Source organism: Cololabis saira, chromosome 5 (assembly GCF_033807715.1).
Source record: "Cololabis saira isolate AMF1-May2022 chromosome 5, fColSai1.1, whole genome shotgun sequence".
In the NCBI taxonomy this organism is placed as follows: domain Eukaryota; kingdom Metazoa; phylum Chordata; class Actinopteri; order Beloniformes; family Belonidae; genus Cololabis; species Cololabis saira.
In genome coordinates this window covers 6464434-6491038 of record NC_084591.1, presented here as the reverse complement: position 1 = coordinate 6491038, position 26605 = coordinate 6464434, and the positions used below count along the sequence as shown (strand labels likewise).

The 26605-nt window shown below is 37.9% G+C and overlaps 1 protein-coding gene across 1 annotated transcript in view; it reads right to left on the bottom strand.

Annotated features, from left to right (window-relative positions):
• ireb2 (iron-responsive element binding protein 2) overlaps positions 1-26109 on the bottom strand; it is a 33502-nt gene extending 7393 nt beyond the window's left edge. Inside the window, exons 1-18 of the mRNA XM_061722413.1 lie at positions 26060-26109; positions 20531-20617; positions 17536-17701; positions 17254-17391; positions 15732-15980; positions 14413-14482; positions 14084-14267; positions 12411-12550; positions 9597-9768; positions 8444-8544; positions 7431-7547; positions 7142-7301; positions 4821-4956; positions 2654-2738; positions 2422-2578; positions 1223-1347; positions 1019-1123; positions 773-915 (exon numbers count right to left, since the gene is read on the bottom strand). Of these exons, the coding sequence (XP_061578397.1) occupies positions 773-915; positions 1019-1123; positions 1223-1347; positions 2422-2578; positions 2654-2738; positions 4821-4956; positions 7142-7301; positions 7431-7547; positions 8444-8544; positions 9597-9768; positions 12411-12550; positions 14084-14267; positions 14413-14482; positions 15732-15980; positions 17254-17391; positions 17536-17701; positions 20531-20617; positions 26060-26084 (2360 nt within the window). The 5' untranslated portion in view covers positions 26085-26109. The remainder of the gene's footprint in view (positions 1-772; positions 916-1018; positions 1124-1222; positions 1348-2421; positions 2579-2653; positions 2739-4820; positions 4957-7141; positions 7302-7430; positions 7548-8443; positions 8545-9596; positions 9769-12410; positions 12551-14083; positions 14268-14412; positions 14483-15731; positions 15981-17253; positions 17392-17535; positions 17702-20530; positions 20618-26059) is intronic.
• Between the last annotated feature and the right edge of the window lie 496 nt (positions 26110-26605).

The following is a 26605-nucleotide window of genomic DNA, read 5'->3' as shown; positions in this document are numbered from 1 at the left end:
TGTGCAATATCCACTATAATAATCACTGTATATGATGGTATGATAACAATCTTGTGCAATCTTCTTTTCTTTTTTCGAGCCCACGTATAACTGCTCCCTGGCTCCCTGGAGCTTTTTCAAAAATGTTTGACCTTTTTTTTTTTCCTTGTTTTTCTTTTTCTTTTTTTTCTTCTTTTTTCTTTTTTTCTTCCTTTTTCCTTTCCTTTTTAATCTCGACATTTCGACTTTTTTGTTCAAGATTTTGACTTTTTTCTTGACATTTCAACTTTTTGCTCGAGATTGTACTTCAGCATTCATCTCGACATTTTGACTTTTTTCTCAAAATTTAGACTTTTTTCTTGACATTTCGACTTTTTTCCCAAAATCTTGACTTTTTTCTCGACATTTCAACTTTTTTCTCAAGATTGTACTTCAACATTAATCTTGACATTTCGAGATTTTGACTTTTTTCTCGAGAATTTCGTCATTTTTCTGGAAGTGCATAATGAAAAAAAAAAATCTCCCCCCAGTTCTAACTAATATAGAAACATGCAGCATGTGTTGCCTTCATTCTAAGGCTTATACAAGACTTTTCATTTTTTGCGGCTCCAGACATATTTGTTTTTTGTGTTTTCGGTCCAATATGGCTCTTTCAACATTTTGGGTTGCCGACCCCTGGTCTAGTCTGATTAGTTTGGTCCCAATCCTTAACCCCCCCCCCATTTTATAAATACATAGAAATCAAACATAACAGTACTGTGGTCAGAAAATGACTTGGAGGTTGAAGACTGACCGTTTGCTCTGCAGGTATCTGGCGGCGGCGCTGACCCTGGCGATGCTGCCTGCTGGAGAAATGTGGTCCGTGGTGACTTTGTCGCCCAGGAAGAGTAAGGCATGAGCGCCGTCTATGGACTGGGGAGCAGGCACCTCTTCACTCTGAGACATGAAGCATGTGGAGGAAGAGGAAGAGGAGGAAGAGGCGTGAAGGGGACAGAGGACGAGCTGCTTTGATAGATGAGGGCAGGATGGAGGGACATACCAACTTGCTGAAGAAAGGCGGCGAACGGATGTACGTGGACTTGTGATCCCACGGAAAAACTACAGAGTCTGGACTTTCAATGTTCTTCCAAAACGTGTTCCCTTTCTGGAAGACAGCAAAACATTTGACAACCTTTACCATCTTCCGTTTAGTAAAACACACAAAATGCGTGAAGGAAATAAAGCAAAACAGCATCTCACTTACCTCCATCCTTCCCCTGAGATCCTTAAAGACGGAGGAGATGACCGTGTCCTCCTCTATCTGCTGGACCTCCTCTCTGGACGGCCAGATATCACGGAGATAAACCTCCGCGCCCTCGGAGGTCAAACCTGTTCAGAGCATGAAGATGATTTTAGCGTCAGGAAAAACGCAGGTCTTTCTTTCCAAACTCACTTTAAAAAAAAATGCTGATGTTGACATGGAGGATATAAAGAGTATAGATCAGGGGTCGGCAACCCGCGGCTTCAGAGCCGCATGCGGCTCTTTAGCACCGCCCTAGTGGTTCCTGGAGATTTTTCAAAAATGTTTGACCTTTTTTTTTTCCTTTTTTTTTTCTTTTGTTTTTTCTCTTTTCCTATTTTTTCTCTTTTCCTTTTTTTCCTTTCTTTTTTCTTGACATTTCGACTTTTCTCGAAAGTTTGACTTTTTTCTCAACATTTCGACTTTTTTCTCGATATTGTACTTCAACATTAATCTCGAAATTTTTCACTTTTTTCTCAACATTTCCAATTTTTTCTCAACATTTCAACTCTTTTCTTGACATTTCGACATTTTTCTCAAAGTGCATTATGAAGTGCATTATAAATTTTATTTTAGTTTTTTTATTCACTTAGTTGTTTTTTTTTTTATTTTTAATTTGTGAAGTTATTTCTTGGGAAAAGGGGCAGATCAGATAAGATTCTTCTTCTTTCTGCTCCCTTTTCATTCACAATTTAAGAACATTTGTATTTGTATTGAATTGTTTTATTTTTTTGAATGAAATAAAGAATAAATGAATGAATAAAAAAAAAAATCTTCCCCCAGTTCTAACTAATATAGAAACATGCAGCATGTGTTGTCTTCATTCTAAGGCTTATACAAGACTTTTCATTTTTTGCGGCTCCAGACATATTTTTGGTCCATATTTTTGGTCCAATATGAACATTTTGGGTTGCCGATCCCTGGTCTAGATTGAACAAAAACAATGGACATATTTTCACACAAAGCAGAAGTTGTAAAGAGAAGCTTAAGGAGGATAAAAAGACCAGGATAACTCTTCAGGTTTATCTCGTGTTTGCTCAACACAACACTTTAAAAAACAAACACTGTCCTTTCTTCCCGGCTTGGCTTGTGGCCGATACCTGCCGGGACAAGACCTGGGAGACTGGCTCATGACGACCCAGAAGGTTCCTAGATCCACTTACCTAAAGGCTCCTTCTCGAAGTCGATTCCCACGGTGCCTGCGATGGCGTACGCCACCACCAGCGGCGGCGAGGCCAGGTAGTTGGCACGCACGCAGTCACACAGGCGGCCCTCGAAGTGCCTGTTACCGGACAACACGCCGCAGGACACCAGGTTGCCCTGAAACGAGGGACATGGTCAACGTCTGCGTGATGTGAACGGGAGGAGCGGCAGCTGTGACTTACGGAGTCGTACCTGTTTGATCGCATCAACGACGGCTTCTGGCAGCGGCGCCGTGTTGCCAACGCAGGTGGCACAACCATAACCGATCACCTCAAACCTGCAAACAAAGCAACAACAGTGTCAGCGAAGGTCACAAAGGTCTACTTACTAAGTCAGAAAAACTCCAGGAAGTCTCCACAATAGTTCAGGGAGGCTTTTAGAGCCCTGCCTCTTATGCAGATGGTTAATATCTACTGCAGGGGTGTCAAACTCATTTTGCTTGGCGGGCCGGATTTGACCAATTTTTTTTCTCGCGGGCCGCACGCTCAAAATAACAAAAATGGTGCGAAAATTCTTTTTCTAATTCTTTTTTTTTTACTATTGCTTTCTAATCCAATATCAGTTTAGTTAATTTTAAAGGAAATATGCACTTTGTTTACACTCTAATTATGTAAAATGTATTTCTTCAGGATCTTTTCTTGAAATTTCTCGTTTTTTTTCAAATTATGTAAGATACTTTTAATATCATTTTACAAAGATAAACAGAAACAAGTATGTTTTTTTATATTTCGCTTTTTTCAAAAAATCTTTTTTATTACATCCGAGAGTGTTTCTTTGTGATTTAGAGATTTTTCCAGTACAATTAAGTGTATTTATTTTTAAAAATTGGCGCGGATATTTACGCCAGTGTGCTGAAAAAGTCAGCACTTCTTTTTTAACTGTTTTACTTTGTCACTATCCTCGTATTCAAAACTGAAATTCTCCGAATAAATATCTTCTATCATCTTTTTTAGCAGTGATATTTTTCCTGCGAAAATATATAATAGTAGTCAGTTAATAAAAATAAAGGACCGTCTACAAAGAAATAAAATCGGCAAATGCATTCTAGAAAACTAAAAAAAGGTCGAAAACTGCTCTCTTTGTGGAATAACGATGGATTTGTAGAAGAAATATATTATCGGATATGCTGCGATTCATGGCAATTATTTATGCCTTCCTTTTTAGTAAATTAACATTTAGCTTTTTTGCGTTGGAAACTTCTTGCGGGCTGCATGAAAATCTCTCTCGGGCCGCACATTTGACACCCCTGATCTACTGTTTTACCAGGACTGGGTTAAATACATTGTCTGCCATTGGGATGTGAGGAGAATTTAAGGTAATGTAGCAAAAAAAAAAAAGGTCCATAAAATAAAGCTAAGGTAAATAAGTCCTAATTCTTTTAAGAGGAAGAACCCAGTTCAGTTCGTATGAACAGATGAATCCAGCAATGGGATTAAAAAGGCCTGAAAGTCATCTTTAAAACAGCACAAGGGAACATTTTTAGCTCTTTGTGTCCCGAGCAGGCGAAGGATGATTAGTGGCTCCTACAGATTGACTTCTTTGGTCTTTTGTTAGGCCAATCTGTCCATCTTTCTTCTCTAATTACTTCCACCTCTACCGAGACCCCCCCCCGATACGCAGGATGGAAGATCCCTGCAGCTAGACAACGCTTTGTACAAATAACCAGATATTCCTTCAAAATGAAACGGGCATCTTAACAGGAACAAAAGTCTGAACCCATTCAGACGTCGGACCTTGTGGCTCAAAGATTCAAACTGACTTCAGAGTTTAAAATGTGGCGAAAAAATATTATACTAAATTATCGCAAAAAAATTCCTGCTCAAAGCTGAAGGTTTTCAGGCAAACTTTTAGACATCCACTTAAAACTTTTATTACTTTGCCTCATTCCATTATGATGAGATGTTAAACTTTTAGCTTCCCCTATTAATCAATCTTTTTTACTTTTATTAGTAGCTCATATATGTCTTGAAAGTGTTGATGCAAAACACATTGCATCAGTGTCTGAAGATCCGTAAAGGTTAAAACTGTTGTGCTCCAGGTTGTGAAACAGCTCATTATACAATCTTCATGATTTAAATCTAATCTAGTAAATCCCTTGATCGAGCAACTTAATACCGATGTGGTTGAAAGTAAACTTACAGTAAGCTGCCTGTACACTAAACCCTGCCCATCATTACTTTTACAGCATCTTCTGCGAGCCAGAGTAGCGTTGTTTATGCAGAAACACGGGGCGGTGTACAAATACGTCAGCAGGCGCATCACTCAAGGAATAATACATGTTTTTGTCCCCAAGAGCAAAGTTGAGCGGTGGATTGTTGTGCTTGTGTGTGTTTTTGTGTGGTCGTGCAGACATTCCTACCCCAGCTGGCTGAAGTAAGGCAGGACTCCGCTGGTGCTGAGGTAGTGGGTGACCATGCCGCTCCCCGGGGCCAGGCTGGTCTGAATGTAAGGCTTGACCACGAGCCCGGCCTTCACGGCCTTCTTGGCCAGGAGACCTGTCGGTGACAAACACACAAACACGCATGAAGAACGTTTCAGAAAAGAGTACCGTATTTTCTGGACTATAAGCCGCACCTGCATATTAGGCTTGTGTTGAAAAAAACGATTTCCCAATTCTAAATCGATTCTCATATTAATTCCTAAAAATCGATTCATAGGTCTAAAGATCGATTTTTTTTTCTTTTATTTATTTATGTATTTTTTTTTTTCATCATTAAATTACAACTTTTGGTTATTTTTTTGTTTATCACCAAAAAAGGAATGTTTTGTTGGACACGAGAATAACTGGTGCCATGTTTTTGCCTTTAAATATGTTTAAAGGTATGAAAACATTAAAGTGTTAGGTTATAATTGCATAAATTGTCTATATTTCATTACTTTATATACTGTCTTGGGGTTACATTTGTAAAAAATGCTAAAAACCAAATGCTCAAAAATTAAAAACCAAAATAGACCGAAAATGGAACAAATAAAAACGGAATGTGGGAAAAAATAAAACCGATTTCATCCGTCTCTGTTTCCTCCCTGGATCTGTTTGGTAATTCTGACCCACATGATGTTTCTGAAAGCAGTTCTATCAGCATTCTGGGAGCTGATTGGTCCTTACAGCATCATTAGCTGCCAATACTTGCTGTTGAATCTCAATATAATACTAGTAGTAATATTTTGCATAACTACAGTCATATAATTCATGCAACAGCTCAAAAAACTGTTTTAATAACACTAACCCAAATCAATATCGGAATCGAATCTAATCAAACCTTGATAATCGATTCTGAATCTTAAGAATCGGAATCGAATCGATTCTTGATATTTGAATCGATCCCCAGCCCTACTGCATATAAGCCGCATCCGCTCTATTTTTTAAAAAAATATGAAAAAAAAGATATGCAAGCCGCAGATATTTCTGTTGTTAGATTAGATATTTACTACATGTACAGAAGGATCTTGAACTGTAAATGATGTACATGTTTGTACCTAAATAGATCCTTTCTTAACATTGTCTTTTAACACGGCAGCAACTTTGCTGATTAAAACGACAGAACCAAGAGAAAATAACCGGTATTTATTTATCTCTTTATCTGTTTGAAATCTGCTTCTACTTCTATCTGCTAAAGAACAAGTAGTGTATTCTTCTTTGCATTTATTTTGTCTTAGTTTTGATTCTAATTCCGGTTAGAGCGCCCCGAGCGGTGGAAGAAAAATCCACAGAATAGAATAACCTTTGTATAAGCTGCACGGTTCAAAACCTATGAAAAAAGTAGCGGCTTATAGTCCAGTAAATACAGTATATTTGTTTCTCTGTAACAGACAGAAAAGATAAAGATGCAAAATGCATCAGTACAGTTCTCTGCAACAGCGTGGCCCGACTGCTCAAAGCTCGGTTAACTTGTGAGAGTCGCAGCCCTTCAGATGCTCAAAGGAACCAACCAGAAATGTTATTAGTAGTAAAGGAACAGTGGAGAAGGTGGATTTGTCCTTATTAGTCCTGATGAACAAGGATTACATCTCCAACTGTCACTGCATGGGCGGTCCTGCCCTGAGGACCCGTTCAACTGAATTCACTGGAACTCTGAGTAACTTTGTTGTAAATAACAGTGATGCAATGAACAAAACCGGTAAATTTGTAGTTTTTTTTGTGGTTGCAAAGTTCAAAAATACAATAAAACCCACACTTTATCCTTGAGATTGAGTGAAATAAATGTTTCACAAAATCAATAAAGAAAAACTCCTTTCCTCTCTTCAGACCCTGGACATCGACTTTGTGGGATTGTTCTTAATATGTTTTGAACACACATTATATATATATATATTAAAAAAAGGGAAATTTGAGAAGGATGTATTTGTTTTGGCCGACAATTTAAAGCTCTTGAGTTACATCCTTGGTGGCAGTTTTAATCACAAAACCGGTCTGAATTACACGCTTCAAAGGTTGATCAGGATCATTTTGTCTTCTCCTTCAAAGCGCTGCTGATGACGTCGGGCGGCGCTGTCGCAGGTATGAAACATTTCTCCTAAAAACCTTGCTCATACAAATATTGCAAGTTAAACCGTCCTGCGTTTTAGAATTAGCATTTTAGAAAGCCGCAGAGAAACATTAAACAGCTTTTTACGCCAACTAAAATTAAACATTGACCCGCTCATGTCCTGGTAATGTGAGGGGACGCGGCTCAGTCTCACCTGCAGTCAGCATGACAGACGGGTTGCAGTTGTTGGTGCAGCTGATGACGGCAGCGATGACCACCGAGCCGTGGGCCAGCTGGTACTCCTGACCGCAGTGCAGGAAAGGAATACGAGTCTCCTGCTTCTCCTTCGAGATGTGGAAGCCTTTAAAACCCACCTGAGTCCAAGAAAACAAAAAAGATTCTGCATTTTCAAACCACAAAATCACAGATTTGCATCATCGCCATCGACAACACGATTCAGACTCTGCTTCTCAGCCAAGACCTCAGAGATTTTTGTATTTTACCTTCTCGTCAAGACAACTCTGGAAATCTTCTTTCATGTTGCTGACTGCAACTCTGTCCTGAGGCCGCTTGGGCCCGCTCACGTAGGGCACCATGGAGCTCAGGTTGATCTCAATCACCTGCACAAACATTTATGGCTTTATTTCCGCTCTCAGACATTTATTGCTGCTATTCTGGGCTTAAAAAAAATCACTCCAGAGAAACCGTTTTCTTATAGAAATGATAGAATAGGATAAACTGATGCATTTTAAAATCAGTATAATCAGTGGTGTCAAGTAACGAAGTACAAATACTTCGTTACCTTACTTAAGTAGAAATTTTGGTTATCTATACTTCACTAGAGTAATTATTTTTCAGACGACTTTTTACTTTTACTCCTTACATTTTAACGCAATTATCTGTACTTTTACTCCTTACATTTTAAAAACAGCCTCGTTACTCTATTTCATTTCGGCCTTTAATAAAAACTATCCAGTTAAATTGCTCCATCCGGATAGAGTGAATTTGGTTGTGGTTGTTTCAGATGTTCTTGTCCAGTTTTGTTCTTACATCCGTTCCCTCAGATTCCTGCAACTAAACTTGGATGTACATTCCAATAAAGGTTAGGATAAATGATAACATGCCTCTGAAGTTTGACTTTTTGCACCATTACAATACTTATAGGCAACTAGTCATCATATCTCCTGCTCTCTGAAACACATGTTAATGCTCAATAGTACACACATATGCTTCTTTAATATATTTACATTATACTAAGATGCATTCATTTTCAATGGCTTTTGTCCTTAATGGCTTTTCCCCCCCTTACATTACTTTTACTTTTATACTTTAAGTAGTTTTGAAACCAGTACTTTTATACTTTTACTTGAGTAAAAAACTTGAGTTGATACTTCAACTTCTACAGGAGTATTTTTAAACTCTAGTATCTATACTTCTACCTGAGTAATGAATGTGAATACTTTTGACACCTCTGAGAATAATTGATTAAACAGCCTGGATCCACATGTGAAATTACCTCGGAGTACTGGGGGTCTTCCTCCAGCTCCTCGTAGCTTCGGAAAAGTTTGACAGCCTTCATGTAAGACTCCAACAATTCAAGTTTATCCTGGGTAAAGTCTGGAATGATGGAATTTAACATGTTAGAGACGAATCCTGAAGATGCAACCATAAAATCTGGTGAAGACTAGGAATGGGCGATATTTTACCGTTCACGATAAACCGCCAAAAAAATTCCCCACGGTAAGAATTTGCAAATTCGCGGTAAAAAACGATAAATTTCCGTTGATGACGTTTTTGTGTAACAAACATGGCGGAAGGCGGATCTGAGAATGAGGAGCTCGTTGTTAAACGAGGCTCCAGCTCCGTTATCTGGAACTGGTTTGGATTTAAAAAGAGTGACGAGGAACAAACATCATCTATTATGTGCAGAGTCTGCAAAAACAGAGGGAAATATTTGTTACGTTTTGATATAACGTTTGACTATTACGAAAAAAAATTGCAATAGTATCTCATTCGTGGCATGTTCCAACCACAGGTTAATTTGCACATTTTATTTATATTAGAAAAAGTCATGACTGATAGGATTTTATTTTCAGTGAACTTTTATTTATTTGTCCTGTTTCTTTATTTATCAAGCTGTATTTGTTTCTACTTTGTGATTTTATAAGCTAAGAAAACTTGAAGGACAATGGTACTTTTGCTGTTTGCACTGTTATCCCACTGTTTAAGCCATACAGTTTGAATAAATGTTGAATCTGTTCTTACATTTCAAACTTGTTTGATTTGAGTCATTACAGTTTTGCAGTACAGGTGTAGTAATTTCATTGGTTGTTATTAATTCAATTTAATTGGTGTAGTTTAGTAGCATTTAGTATTCTTTTAGAGCAGTGTTTTGGCTCCAAAGACTGAATGTGGTGATAGATTTATAGTTACAAAGATGGAGTTGAAGTGGTATTTTTTTTATCGTCATTTTTATCGTTATCGGGATAAATGCCAGAAATTATCGTGATACATTTTTTTAGTCCATACCGCCCATCCCTAGTGACGACACATCAGGCTCAGACTGATGGTGCGCTGCTTTAAAAAGGATCAACTCAGAACTAAACGAAGAGACGATCACATTCGGAGGCTTTGAAACCAGGTAAAGTGGATGACTTGAGAACACTCACTCGTCTTTTTAAAGTGCTTGAGCGTGACTTGGTCGATGGGGAAGAAGCTGACGGTAGCGTTGTACTCCGGAGACATGTTGGCGATGGTGGTTCGGTCGGGAGCTGACAGCTGGGAGACGCCAGGTCCAAAAAACTCAACAAACCTTCCAGCGATTCCAGCTTGCCTCAAGTGCTGAAAAAGTAATACACGGTGACATAAGAATACACTGAAAAGCACAATTGGTGTATTTTTTTTTTATATCACATGAACTAATAATTCAGTTTCAGATTTGGTTCCTATTCAAAGTCGCGATCAAAAAGACTTGTCAAGTCATTTTCTGCAGGATGAAAACCCACTGTTGGTGTACACTCAGAATGCTGGTTTTAATGGGGTGTAAAGATCAACCATTACAAATTAGAATCTGATTTTAACATTAAACACTGAATTTTATTCATTCAGTGATTCCTGGATTAAATAAAATGGACCATTTCCTGGTTTATTGCCCAACAAACCAGGCAATTTACAGTTGGGAAACAAACATTTGCAGATCCTACACAATCAGGAAAGCATGATTTCCTGATTGTAACCCTCCATCCAGACGCGTACCACCAAAATCTTTTGAGCTGTGATTGGTTTGCAGTACTCCATCATTTTCGGCACTTTGCTTTTCCGCTTTGTCCCTTCTTCTAGAATCGCTCAAATAGCGCCCAGAGCACCTGACCTCACATGACCTTTCCTCCGTCTACAATGCAACATGCCTGTGTTTTTAAACTACATGTGCCCGTGTTCTTAAATTTTAAATTATTTCTGAAGTGTGTTTTTTTTTTTTTTTTTTTTTTAATTATGTTATTTGTGAAGTTATTTCTTGGAAAAAGGGGCAGATCAGATAAAATTCTTCTTCTTTCTTCTCCCTTTTCATTCACAATTTAAGAACATTTGTATTTGTATTGAATTGTTTTATTTTTTGAATGAAATAAAGTTTTTTTTTTTTTTTTTTTTTTACATATTATTGAAGTCACCGCTATTGCACTTTATTTACTAAACAGTTTGCACTCTCCTTTTAATGTTTATTACGTGATTGCTGTTATTTGTGTGAGCTGCTGCCTTCCTTGGCCAGGTCCCCTTGGAAAAGAGGTCTTGACCTCAATGGGTTTTTTTTATCTGGTTAAATAAAGGTGAAATAAAAAAAATTAAAAAAAAAAAACATTTTCAATAACAGCGTTTGCTAACCCTAACCGGTGAGCTCCAACTCCGACATCGCCCTCCATCAGTGAAAAATTAAACACTCAACCAAGGAGTCTCACGTGATTTAACAAGAGATCCTTCTGAACCTCGACACCACTCGCGTTGTGGTGGGGAACTGCTTCACGGCTCTTCCACCTCAACGCAGAACTTCAAAACATAACGTTCCCTTTGGGTCGAGTTGATGGAGAAGCATAAACAAGGCTTAAGGTTTCTGCTCTGACAACACAGGAGCAGGTTACCAACATTCCTACAGTACGCCGACAAATGCCGACGAATGCCATGGATGCGCTGCCTCAGGAGAAAATGCAAAAACCACAGCAAACCTGGTCACATGACCAGCTCAGAGCTGTGACAGTAGCGTAAATGTCCTCCGTCGTTTCTCGTGCAGTAAAACCTAATCTTTTAAATCTCTGGCAACAGTTACTGATGAGGGGAATGTACGTTTTCTCTTCCTCTACTATTAAAGTTATGAAAAGAGCTGTGATGCCTGATCTTTTATCAAATGCATTAACATGTTTGTATCAAAATCCCCTGAAATTAAATCCTTCTGTTCAAAAATGCAGCACATTTAACAATTAAGGGGAAAATTAAGAAAAAGATAATATCACACTTATAAAGAATACAACAGGAAGAACTAACAGATAACAGCTTGAACATCAAGGAAAAATGGGAATTAGAAATGAACACTATAATTTCAGATGAAAATTGGGAAACATCATGCAGGGAGGGACATAAAATGACAAATAGCCCCATGGTGAGGGAATTTGAGTGGAAAATTAAGATGAGATTCTTTAGGACCCCTCTTATCACGTCAAAATTTGCTCGCACTTCAGATCAGTGTTGGAGGGGCTGTGGGTTAGTAGGAGATCATACCCACATTCTATTTGATTGCCCAGAACTATTAGGATTCTGGCAAAACGTAAAAGATGAAATTAAGGAATGTCTAAATATAGAACTACCTTTAGAGCCATCCTATTTTATACTAGAAATATTACCAGAAGATCTAGATGATAATCAAAGATTGTTATTGAGAGCCCTTCTTGTTTCTGCTAAGAAGATGATCACGGTCTCCTGGCTGAAGCCCCAGCCGCCCACAGTGACCCAATGGAGGGAGAAGGTTAAGGAGGTTTTTTACATTAAAAACATAACAGAAAGGCTACATTTAAAAATGGATGTCTTCTCGATTAAATGGTCGCCAATTATTTCATATTTCCTCAACTGATGTGATCTGCTATATGTGAGAAGTGACTTTCTTTTGTTGTGGTATTCTTGATTTTTTTTTTTTTTTTAATTTATGGTTTTCTCTCTTAATTGTGCACTGTGGTACATGTGCACTCATACCCCTCTGCCTATGGACTACTCATCCTCATAGGGATTATGTGACACACGGACAATGAACAGATGCAGAAACCCACGGACTACTTCATGCTGGCACCCTTACTGTATCTTTGGCTATATGACTGCACTATATGTCTGAACTTGTTAAAAGAAATAAAAAAAGTAAAAAAAAAAAAAAAAAAGGCAGCACATTTCAATCATAATCTAAAAGAGATGAACATCTACTAAGTTCAGGATTGCAGGAGAGTTACCTTTGTGATGCCGAGGACTATGTCTATGGATGTGGTGAGGGGGTTAATGGAGCCCACCAGTTTACAGCCCACCACCTCAGGAAGGGTCAGAGACACGGGCTGGCCCAGCATCACGGCCTCCGACTCGATCCCCCCAACGCCTGGTGGAGGAACAAGGCAGAAACACAGAACCAGAATTAATTCTGAACAGGGAGGACATCTGATCCTGATCTCTCTGTAGTTTGCTCCATCATGCAAACATCATGCATCATCCATCCAGCAAACACGACCTCAGGGGAACAGCAATGTTTGACACAACAGCAATAAGAACAAATACAAAGGGCAGATGTTTATCCGTTTTAGGAGTAAAACTGTGGAACTCATTACACAACGACCTTAAACTAGCAAACTCAATAAAAGCATACAAGATATTATTCAAAGCAAAGGTAATGGACACATATATAGAAACACAATAAGCAAACAAAGAAGAATGCACACATGCAAGAGATAAAATGACAACCTAAATTGGTTTTGTCGGTTTCTTTAGCATCTTTTCCCTTTCTGTTTTCAGAGCTATCATTATTATTATTATTATCATTATTATTGCTATTATTATTATTATTATTACTATTATTATTATCATCATCGTCATTATTGTTATTATTATTATTATTACTATTATTACTATTATTATTTTGTGTAGACTTATGATACTTCATTTGTTCTTCTTGTATATTCTATTCTGTTAAAAGGTGGGCAAGATAAGCTTCATGCTTTAAGCCCAGACCTTTTTCTGTCAAAATAATCACAATGTTAAATGTTTAAAACCACCTTAAATTCAATAATAAAACTTCAAAAACGAGCCATACGTATCATCAATAAGGCTGATTACTATACGCTCACACAGATCCACTTTTTCTAAATTCTCATGTTATTAAATTTTATGATTTGTTTTATTATAAAATCATGCAAATTATGTTCAGAACAAAATCTAAAATGCTCCCTGACTCAATACAGGTTCTTTTCAATTCAGGAAACTCCCTATAATCTTAGACGTGTCTGCAATTTCACTGTACAAAAAGCTAAAAAAGGTATGAAAAGGAGATGTGTCTCCATTACTGGAGTTAAATTCTGGAATGATGCCAACATAAATTTAAAAACATGTCATTCTCTTTTTGTTTTTAAGAAAATGGTTTGTAAAGCTATTTTTGAAGCTTATAAGTGCAATTGACTATCTGTAAATGTTTCTTTGCTTTTCTGTTTTTTCTTTGCCTTTTGTCGTTTCTTTGTTTTTCTATTCTATTTTTGGTTTTCTGGAGGTCGGTAGCCAAATAAAGAAAGTTGGTAATATAGGATAGGCTTTTATAAGCAGTTTGCTTCAGCCTATGCCTTTTCGGTCTTTGTTCAACACATTTTTGGTTTTGTAAGAAATGTTAATGCTGTGCACAATGTTTTTTTGGTGTTTTGTGTTGTCATGACTGAATAAACTTAATTCATTCATTCATTCATGTTGACCAGGAAAAAACCTGTGTTATCTTGTTTGTTGATTTTTTGTGATTGACCGAAATAAATATTAACTAACTAACTAACTAACTAACTAACTAACTAACTAACTAACATCATGGATACAGAGGAGGGATGAATATTGAGAAACGGTCCTTGTTGAGCAAGTTTACAAGAAAAGAGCGACTCACCCCATCCCAGGATCCCCAGGCCGTTGATCATGGTGGTGTGGGAGTCTGTTCCCACCACGCTGTCCGGGTAGATCAACCCCCCGCTGACCTGGACCACCCTGGACAGGTACTCCAGGTTCACCTGGTGGACGGCACCCACGTCCGGAGGAACCACGTTCACATTCTTAAATGCTTTCGAACACCACTGTTGGGTAACATTAAACAAACAAACACAGATACATCTCAGTTTTTCCATTTACTACACTAAATGGCTTGAATACACTTTGACATTTCTCTCTTCTGACTGTCCACAGTTAGAAATACAGAAAGACGACAGCTCTTCCTGGTACCTTAAAGAACTGAAGTCGCTCTTTGTTTCTAATCAATTCCATTTCCTGGTTCTTGAAGGCTGTTTCAGTGCTGCAGAGAAGTAAACAAACACACATTCAGCTTCCTGGGCACAACACTAGAGGGAAACAAGAAGAAGTAGTGATGTTTGACCTGAATCTGAACTCTCATTAAAGCGTTAATATAATTAATCTGCATGTGATGAGGATGAGAAATCCTGCACTGGGATGATTAAAAGACCACACCAGTTCTTTACGCCTGACTCATGAAGTCAACATGCAGTGCAGAAATAGATGTGTTTAAACTAGGGCTGTCAAACCATTAATTTTTTTAATCGCGATTAATCGCATATCAATCGCACATTTATTCACAAATTTTTTTGCTGTTCTAAATTACCTTAAGGTATTTTTTTTATGTTTTTAATATTGTTAACAACATGAGAAAGAGCAAATATGCTGCTTTATGCCAATGTTTATTCAACTTTCCACAAAAAAAAGCTTTTGACCTGAATGTAACATTCCTTCATAAATACAAACACAATGTAATCCCCAACTTTACACTTGTAAAGTAGGGCTGGGCGATATATCGACATTTTAATATATATCGATATATTTTCAAACACAATATGGTACGAGACAATATCGTTTATATCAATTAAAAAAAAAAAAAAAAAAAAAAATGATGATTTTGATATAGCTTATTTTGTGACAAATTGACTTGAATGTTTTATTTGAGATTTGCACAAATGTTTTGTTATTTGCACAACTGTCAACCTCAGTGGAAAAGTCTGCCTGTTACTGTCTACATTGTATTAATTGCACAGTGTATTTTAATTTAATTGTTATGCAGGAAAGGGATATTTGTTTTATTTTATTCAAGAAGCATTTTTATTCTATATATGCAGGCAGTTTATTTTTATTTCATTTGTTTTATACATTTTGATATTGTGCAGACCTCTGTTAATAAAGGAACCTGTGTGACATTTGGCACGAGGCTTTGTATTAAAACTGACTGTTTTTTTAAGGGTTTGCCTCAGAAAAAATGAAGCTAACAGAGATGCTAACAGAGATGCTATGCTATAATGCTTTGGGGGAAACCCCAATTATGGCACAGAAAAAATATCGATATATATGGAGTATCGCCATTCAGCTAGAAAATATGGAGATATAACTTTTGGTCCATATCGCCCAGCCCTAGTTCACCATACTTTTCCTCAAACTACGGGTCCCGTCGACGGCCAAAAGTTAACGCGTTAATAACGCGTTAACTTTGACAGCCCTAGTTTAAACTGAATAAGACTCCCCGGTCCTGCAGCACTCACTCAGAGACGGGCTTCAGGTGGAAGGGGCAGAGGAGAGGCGTATTCTCAATCTGCTGGACGGCCGCCGGGCCTCGGCCCGGGGAGGCCGGAGGATCACTGCAGGCAGCTTTGCTGCAGGAGCCGCGCTGGCCGCCACACTGGGAGCCCCCCCTGACCGGGGGCCTGCCGGGGGCCGGGCGAGACGCAGCCTGGCTCTGGCTCTGGCTGGGACCGTTGCCTCCACCGGGGTTGGGGGCATTCTGTATGGCACTGTGGGAAAAGAGTCAAAAAACATTTACAGCTAAAACAATATCCCATGTTTTCCTTAGGGCTGTTCGATTAATCGATTTTAAATCGTAATCGCGATTATGTAATTAGAACGATGTTAAAACGTGAAACTCGTAAAATCGATTTTTCACTAATTAATTGGAAATATAACTTACTGTATGTTTGCAAGTGCTGATTTGCTGATTTTTTTTTTCAGAGATAAAACTTTATATTTTATTATATTTTTTAAAACTTTTTTTCAACTTATTTTACAGAGTTTTGCACTTTATTCATTCATTTTGGGGCAAATGTTCAATAAAAAAACAGCATATTTGAAATCATTTCTTTGCCTTTTGTCAATTCACAAAATAATCGTAATCGAAAATCGGATTTTGAGAGAAAAAAATCGAGATTTTATTTTTGGGCAAAATCGAACAGCCCTAGTTTTCCTAATTCATTATTTTATAAAAAATAATAACCAATCACAAGTCATTTGTGTTCAATGTAGGGTTGGAGATCGATTCAAATATCAAGAATCGATTCGATTCCGATTCTTAAGATTCAGAATCGATTATCCACTTTGATTCAATCCAATTCGATTCGATCCGATATTGATTTGGGTTACTGTTAATAAAACTGTTTTTTGAGCTGTTGCATGAATTATATGACTGTAGTTCTGCAAAATATTACTACTAGTATTATATTGAGATTAAACAGCAAGTATTGGCAGCTAATGATGCTGTAAGGACCAATCAGCTCCCAGAATGCTGATAGAACTGCTTTCAGAAACATCATGTGGGTCAGAATTACCAAACAGATCCAGGGCAGCAAACAGAGGACGAAAGAAATCGCTTTTATTTTTTCCCAATTTATGAGAATTTGGTTTTTAACATTTATGCAAATGTAACACCAAGACAGTATATAAAGCAAAGAAATATAGACAATTTATGCAATTATAACTGAAAACTTTAATGTTTTCATACCTTTAAACATATTTAAAAGGCAAAAACATGGCACCAGTTATTCTCGTGTCCAACAAAATATTCCTTTTTTGGCATAAACAAAAAAGTACCAAAAGTTGTAATGATGAAAAAAAAAGAAAAAAAAAATTTAAATCGATCTTTAGACATACATATCGATTTTTAGGAATTAATATGAGAATCGATTTAAAATCGGAGAATCGATCTTTTCAACACAGGTCTAGTTCAATGTTTTTCTCTCAATCACTTCATTACAAAATAAAAGAGAGAGCATGAACTACGAACGGGACACGCACCATTTGTTATAGTCGATCTGTAAAGAGTGATCTACTATGAGGTCCGTGGGGCACTTGGGGTTGACCAGACCGGGATCCACGCCATGTTTGGCCACAGCGTCCCTCATGGCCGCCAGGTCCACCATGGCAGGAATACCACTGTGGAAGGACACGAGGAGGACACCACAGAAACGTGAGGATGGATGACTCGTTTCACCCACAAGCCTGACATCCCCTCTGATTTATCTAACTTAATCTTCTGTTTCACAGCAATGTTTCTGATCTAAAAGCTCGTGAACTCACGTGAAGTCCTGCAGAAGGACTCGCGCCGGAGAGAACGGCACCTCAGCTTTATTCTGCTGCTGCTGCCAGTCCAAAATGTTCTGTACGTCATCTTCTTTTGTGTAAAAGCCGTCACAGTTGCGAATCGCCGCCTCCAGTAAAATGCGGATGGATAGAGGCAGCTTGTCTATAAGATACAATCAAACAAGAGGGGGATGAACCTGTAACTTCTCACTCTAAACAAAAAACATTTTTAGTGCTATTTTCCATCCCGTGTCTGAAGGCGAGTTGGCGTTAGCCGTGTCACGCGTAGAATGACGTATCGTCCCGACATCATCAGGATGTAATACGCCGTCAGACAGGTGTCATCATCAAAACGAGGATGCATGAACATCAGGATGAGCGTTCATTTGGCTGGGTTTTGCATCTTAAAAAACAACAGACCACCTAAAAGCAGATGCGTGAAGTGAAAATTTGCTAAGTAAATAAGGTGCCACATGGATGAAACCTCTGACACATTATTTCAGGAACTACTTTCACTTACAAATAGATCTCTTCAGGACTTTGCACATGTTTCAGTCATGTGACGCAGGAAGTTTACCTTGTTTCAGTTCTACATTTTTATGTTTCAGTACGTGATAAATACCCAGGATTATCTTTATCAGGGCCATAAACTTGTGATAAGACATCTTTAGGTGAAAAAAAAAAAACGCATGACGCTATATCATTAGAAAAAGCAATCGGAAGTAGAGACGGCCCGTCAAACACGAAGGATACTGCTGTCGGTCTGAAAAAAATGGTAAGTTAGAGTCAGGAGTCACGAATCAAATCAGACATGATTAACTAGGGGTGTAACGATACACTAATCTCACGATACGATACGATAGACGATATTGAGGTCACGATAACGATACGATACGATATTATAGCAGTATTTTTTTAACAACCTTGAATGAGGAACATATGACTAGAGAAAATTGTTTTTTATTTGAAAGACACAAAACAATGCTGTGCATTTGCCCTATTGTTCCAGTTTGTAATGCTTTATAACTGTTTAAGTTTTAAAGAGAAGGCCAGGCCAACCGTTTTCCACAAACTGAACTAAAAGTAAATGTCAGGTTTGCATTATGATCTTCAGTTTCATACAAATAAAAATATTTAGCCACAAACTGAATAGTTTCTCTCATGTATGATTTGACTTTTTTCTTTTCCAGAAATTTAACAACTAAAATTAAATAAATAAATAAAAGTAAATAAATACATACAATTTTTACATCATAAAACAGATTGATTCATGCTCACCTTATAAGTGTAAGAGGAGATTTATTTTTGTTAAGGTTATTTTGGTAATTCAGGGTTCATTATTTTATAAATATATTCTTTATATTCTGATGTAAATCAGGGACTATAATGACACTAGTCAGTTTATCTGTAGTGATTAGTCTGTTTTAGATTGGGCGGAGTGATACGCCACAGTACGGCACTAGGTGCTGTGTTGATGTTCTAAAATCCTACACTGTTGAGGGACATTAAAGTACACTGGAACTCAGCAGAAGTTGGCCCCGTGTTTATCCTACTCACGACCCCAAAAAGGTTTAATTTAATAAGGTAAGGCTTAACTCTACACCAGCCTTACATAAGTAAAAGTTCAGAGCTCAAAATCCTGCAAGAGTCCCGTGATCGGGACCAAAACGGGACTAGTTTCTTCTGAGTGGAGGAAGATTTTGGTCCGCGTGGTCGCGGTCGGATGCGCGTTACTAGTCTAGTCTAATAGATTAATATTAATAATCCAATATCGTGATACACTTTGTCACCTCCACGACACGTTTCGTGACGTTTTGTATCGCGAAATTTCGTGGCACGATATATTGTTACACCCCTATGATTAACTGACCATCTCCAGGTGTGAGTTTTGGAAGTTTGGAGCAGTTTGGTGTATGGAAACACAATGAGGAGAGGGAAAGACATCAGCAAAGATCTTAGAGAAGCAACATGGGCTTTACATTTATCTGGGAATTATTATGAGTAGATTTCTAAACCCTTTGAAGTTTATTATTCCACACTGAGAACAATTATTCACAAGTGGAAAACATTCAGGACCAATAGCAGTCCTCACACACGACCTTTACAAGGACAGACCACATGTTGAAAAGAGGGGAAAAACAGAAATAGATGTCAAACTCTATAGGCCTTAACCAATGTGGTAAAAGTTAGACTTCATAATGGTAGACTTAGAAAAAAACTAAGTAAGTATGGACTGTTTGTAAATGGCTGACAGGAGACAGGTTTACAGTGTTGCACCTGAATAATAAAAGACTTATAAAACAGTTTCTGTTGCACAGATGAGACCAAATTGCATATTTGTGGTCATAACACAAAGCACCAAAATGCACAACTTGGTGAAAACTGAACACAGCACAAATTACTCATATCAACTGTCAAGCACGGTAGTGGAGGAGTAATGGTTTGGGCTTGTTTAGTAGCCATAGGATCTGGGCACCTTGCAGTGACTGAGTAGATCAGGATCTCCTCTGTACATTGGAGTATTCAAGAACATAATGTGTGATCATCAGTCCGACGGCTAAAGCTCGGCTGAAACTGGGTCATTCACCGAGAAAATGATAAGAAGCAAGCCCATAAACCAACAGGATGACTGACAAAAAGAAGAATTACGATGACGCAACAGCCCAAAGTCCAGACTTCACCGTGGCTGAAATGCTGCGGTGAGCAGCTACAAACTAACCTGGTGATGCACTTCATTTTTCTCACACACTACTTCTGCATTTGGGCTTAGTTTTTGTTGAATAAATACACAGTGACACAGTGTTTACGTTGTACGCGTTGCTGGTCAGCTGAGGTTGTGTTTATCCACAATTCAGATCTTGTCCATGTTTCAATACTCATTCTGGGACACAGCATCAGTAAATGCAGACATATAAACTCTGAACACAACGTGACAAAAGATTTCTGGCGAACAATCTCCTTAAAAACACAACATTTCACAGCGTGAACTCACCGTATCTGGGATCCTTTAATTTATGTGGATTGAAGAACTTGATCCCGCTGTCTGTCAGTGTGTCGGTTAGATGGGCGTACGGGTGCTCTGCAGAGAAGATATAAACATTTGTGTTAAAACACAGCTCTAATTCCAGCCTGCGTGTTAAGCGTCCAGGAGATTTCCAGCTGTAGTCTCCACAAACGGGCTTTTATTTGGCTCAGCAGGCCTCCTTAGAGACTTAGTTCAGAAGAGGACAGGGCTTAAAGAATATTTATGCAACTGACAGGAGGCCTACATTTTTCTTTTTACAAACAATACTCTAAAGCATCAGTCATTAACTGCTCTTCCAAGAACAACCATACTTCAACGTAATCCATCTCTAGTGCATTTTTGGATGGTACTGTAGTGTACAACACAAAGCAAACAGGGAAATATCCATCCATCCATCTGAAAACAGTCTGAAACCAGAGGCCCAGACTTCCCTCTCCAACTCCTCTGTGGAAATACTAAGGTGTTCCCAAGCCATCTGAGAAACATAGTCTGTCCAAGCTGGACCTTCTCAAAACACCTCTTGAATAGTACAATAATAATTGTTCAGAGACATTAAAAAAAGGAAGAGAAAAAAGAACAGAAAAATAACAACAGTGTAATTCCAGTCATCCTTACAATAACTTCCACTAAAGGCTGGATTATGATTGTGCAACAAATCGACGCCGAGCCTGGCGCACCTCCCACAAATTGTAACTACGTGTTAAGAGCAGGGTTATAATAGTTTTGAATTTTTCATTTTAGTTTAGTTTTATTTCGTTTTGACTTTTTCTCCTTCAATTCAGTTAGTTTTAATTCGTTTTTAGTGTGGGTTTGCTAGTTTTTATTAGTTTTTATATTTTCAAAAATGCTTAGTTTTAGTTTAGTTTTTATTAGTTTTAGTTTTGACGTCACGGACCGTGAGGCGTTAAGGTGCCGTAGCTGCCAGTTGGAGATAAACGGCCAGAGAGGAATAAATTGATCATACCAAGAGGCTTATATTGACAGGGACGAAAACAGAGGAAATTATATCTATAATTTCATTTTCATTATTTCGTTCGTTTTCGTGAACGATAATAACTCTGGTCAAGAGGTCGCAGACCGACGCAGACCGAGAGGGCTGTGATTGGTTCTCTTCGTAGCAACGCATTTCTGGTTTCCGGTTTGAAGCAGTCGTGAACTTTCAGCGCTCTTTTCTTCGTGTATGTGTGATTTATTTTCTTTTGTTTTTTTGCACAATAGTTGTCCTTATCTCTTTGGTTCCATGTGACCGGAAAAGTCGGATAAACCATTCAGGAAAAGATCGCGCCCCCCTAGCGCTCGTGGGGGGTACTGCACCGCAGTGAAATGGGGTGACGGAGAAGTCCGAAGGGTTCACGATGGCGTCACGGTGACGGCGTGTGCTCTGCGTTGGTTTGACGCAGAACCATAATCCAGCCTTTATCGAGTGACGGGCAGCAGCCTGACCAGAAATACCCCCCCCCCCCTTCCCAGCTTTTCCAGGGTAACAATGACTACGTTTACATGCAGTCAAAATTCGGGTTATAGCTAATATTCCAGTTACTGAAACATTCAGAATATTCTGTTTACATGCGTGAGCTAACAGGGTTATCCCTGTATACATGGTGATTAATCATTCGGGATATCTGGATCAAACCAGCGACGCACGGAGAACGTGATGACGCAATTACCGTCATTTCCGCTTCTTCTTCCTGTATCTAAATTCCCGGTACTTTCTACCGTCTACAAATGCCAAAATGTTCATATCCTTCATTACATTTATGAAGTGATTAGTCTCCTCCTGGTCTTGCGTTTCTCCGTGTTTATAAGAACTTCCTGGACTCAAAAGACCAGGATTCCTTGCAAACAGAACATGTGCAGAAAACAAATTCCTGTTCCGTTTGATGGGGATATTCCGTTTGGCGTTTACATGACCAAATATTCGGGTTTTAAAAGGAGGAACCCAGGGGTCATATTCAGGTTTTTAAAAATCGGAATATGAGCAAATTCGGGTTATTCAAAGGGGTTATTGGTGTTTACATGGCCGTGCAAATTCGGGTTATTGCCAATATTCGGGTTTTAAAAGGGTTATTGACTGCATGGAAATGCAGTCACTGAGGCATTCATTGGCCAGAGATATGATCTCTCCAGCATGTCCCGGGTCTGGCTCTGGGAATCTCCCGACATCTTCCGACATCCCAGAACAACTCTCCAGGGAGGTGTCCAAGAAATGTCTTGGCCAGATGCTTGGACCACCTCCACTGGCTCCTCTCAACGTGGACGGGCAGCAGCTCTACTCCAAGTCCCTTCCAATCAATAAAACATCTCACACCATCTGTCCAGCTGCTGCACGGAGGAAGCTCATTTCCGCCATTTGTATCTGTAATCCTGTTGTTTCTGGCACCACCCACAATTTAGGATCATACGTGAGGGTAGGAGCAAAGATTGACCCGTAAAGAGAGAACCTTGCCTTTTGGCTCAACTTTCTCTTCACCACAACAGACTGGTGTGGAGTCTGCAAAACTGCAGCAATCTGCCCGCCACCAATCTCCTATTCCTTTCTTCCCTCACTCATGAACAAAACCGCAGGATCAGTCGGAGGCGTGGGCCTTGGTGCGCCGTACCCTCTGCAGTTGAGTTCCCTCCGTTTTATTTCATGACTTTACACTCAGTTGGAGGTAGTTTATAAAATATTCAAATGGTGCAGGGAAAAAGTAGTCTTATGAATCTTAGCTCATCACTATTTAGTCACTTAACAGGACACCAACCTGCAACCTCAACTCATAATTCTACTTTAATAACAACATTATCATCAATATACCAGAAAACTTACAATACATGTTTACTTTCAGTTTAAATAACGAAGATAGTCGCAGAAAATTTAATTTTAAACATTTATTTGCCCGAACAACCTTAAAGCAGATGAGCACTTCAATTGTTGGAATTAAGTTATGGAATTCATTAAATTATGATTTAAAGTGCTGTATAAACATATTTCAGTTTAAATATAAATTTAAAGAGAAAAAAATAGCAATGTATGTATGAAATAGTCTAAATATATAATATATGCGTATGGAGACAGACAATTTATTTTCTTGTTTTTCTTTTCTTGTGATATTAATTAAGTAATTGTGCAGACCATCTGTTATTATTGTTCAGTTTTCTTTTGAGGGAGGGGCAGGTATAATAAGATTTTCTTCTTCCTGCTCCTTTCTGGTTCTGGAATATGTTTTTGATTGTGTTGTCATTTTACTTGCTTGCTTTTTTTTCTTTGCATATTTCCATGACCAGAATAAATAAAAATGAAATGAAATGAAATATAAATAATGCATCATTTGTAACATACATGCATACATTTTAAGGGAGCTTAAAAAAAAAAAAAAAAAAAAACAGATAAAGGAAACAAGACTGTCCCGAATGTGCAGAGGAGGAAAATCAAGACACACCCCCATGAAACTGGTTCAGCAAAATTCCCACAAAATAGATCAGAAGCTGATGTGAAACACCATGGGGGTTTCCTATCGACTTCATCTGCAGCCTTCACTCCAAACACATTTCGTAAAGGTGTGGGCCTCGTCTGGAACAGAGCTGCTGCTGCAAGGCCAAATGAGTTCAAGGCTGCAATTTAGCTCAACGTACCATAGTTGACATTAAACAAAACATAGTTTTTTTTTTTTTTTACTTTTTGATTACAGACAGAAATACTTTGTTTGGGCAATAGCAAATGGGCATGAGGAACTGAGTTTGGACAAAATGCCTTAATATTCCAGACTGATTTCCTTGTACAAGTTCATAACTTTCGTGATAATGGTTACAGATCCTGCAGACCGTTGTCATGTTTAGTCACTCTATAAGCAAATACAACATAGCAGAAACACAGTATATGCTAAATACAGTAGGCAAATAAACAAAACATTGTTTGAACAATAAAATAAAGAAATATTGGCTGATAGGAAAGAAATAGTATATGCAATATACAGTATTACAATTTACTATGCTGTAGCTGTTAGCCATACTCTATGGGAAGTATTGAGGAAGGCAATTAGACAAAACAAAACATTATTTGAACAATGTAACAAAGAAATATCGGCTGATAAGTTGGAAATCCTTCCGGAGACAATATATACATCTCTTCGGAAAACGCCTACTCACTGATAAAACAGATAACTTGTTGACTTACTGAAAACCGCATATAACTGTTAAGCAGATAAAGGAATGAAAACAAAATTAACCTAAAGTTCAGTGTCATTGTGGTCTGCAAGGCCACTTCATGCAGATCCTACAACAGCAAAACCCTTTATAACACAACCATGATAAAATAATAACTTATAACAAAACCATGATAATATAATAACTTATAACAAAACCATGATAATATAATAACTTATAACACAACCATGATAATATAATAACTTAAAACACAACCATAATATATTAACTTATAACATAACCATAATATAATAACTTATAACACAACCATGATAATATAATAACTTATAACACAACCATAATAATATAATAACTTATAACACAACCATAATATAATAACTTATAACACAACCATAATATAATAACTTATAACACAACCATGATAATATAATAACTTATAACAGAACCATGATAATATAATAACTTATAACACAACCATAATATAATAACTTATAACACAACCATGATAATATAATAACTTATAACAGAACCATGATAATATAATAACTTATAATACAACCATAATATAATAACTTATAACACAACCATGATAATATAATAACTTATAACACAACCATAATATAATAACTTATAACACAACCATAATATAATAACTTATAACATAACCATAATATAATAACTTATAACACAACCATAATATAATAACTTATAACACAACCATGATAATATAATAACTTATAATACAACCATAATATAATACCTTATAACACAAGCATAATAATATAATAACTTATAATACAACCATAACATAATAACTTATAACACAACCATGATAATATAACACACTGCAGATTTCTGATTAATGCTTTAAGAGCTGTAATATTGTGGTTCTTGTAATTATATTCAATTTAACCCCCCTGGGATCATCTTAATAATAAAATAAAAGGTGAAACAGTTCTAAAGCTGCAGCTCCTCACGGCTCTTATCGTCCAGCACACTGGTGCTATCGAGCTACCAGCTCGGTGCAATGACAAGATAAGAAAAGAGAAGCTGCTTAACACCAAAGTAAACCCTTAAACAGTGAGGAATAAAAGTATTAGTACAATTTTTGAAGTAAAAAAGACACCGCATGTCGGTTTTATCTCTCGCTTTGATGAAAAGATGAGCTAATCTTAGCTTTTCCATCTGACACAGTGGGCCGATGGGCTTTCATTTAACGCGAAATGCGGCACGAAAACGACGGCTTTTTTGGAGCTACGAGGTGTTTTGAATCCCCGTTTCTGTCCCCGATCTTAAAACGTGCATATTGTGGTGTTTATGTGTGAGTATTGGGGAGAGACAGCCCTTTACCTTTGACTGGGCTGGTGAGCGCCATGATGACTCCTGGAATCAACACGACCGTCCGCTGCACAGGAAGCAGGAATCAGCCAATCAGCGCGCAGAGCGCTCAGGCCACGCCCACCCAGCATCACCAAGCCTGATTTATGGTTCCGCGTTAAATCGACGCAGAGACTACGCCGTTTGTTACGTAGGTTACGGCGTATGCTACGTCGATTTAACGCGGAACCATAAATCAGGCTTAATCATCATTAAAAAATTTAAACCAGTAGGTCATCAGGAGATTATTATTTTTAAGATAAGATAAAATAAGATATCCTTTATTTTCTCCCTCAGCGGGGACACTTATTTTTGTTGTCAGCAGTACACTTAGCACACACATGCAGGGGAGGTTGTAAAAAGACTGAAAAGTCAGAATAAAAAATATATAAAAAATACAAAAAATACATATAAAATATGTATAATCACAGAATGTGAACAGTATATACAGTTAGTTGAAAGAAGAAACGGTGCAGAAAAAGCAGGTGGAGTGTTGTGAGGTAGACTGGCAGATTGGCA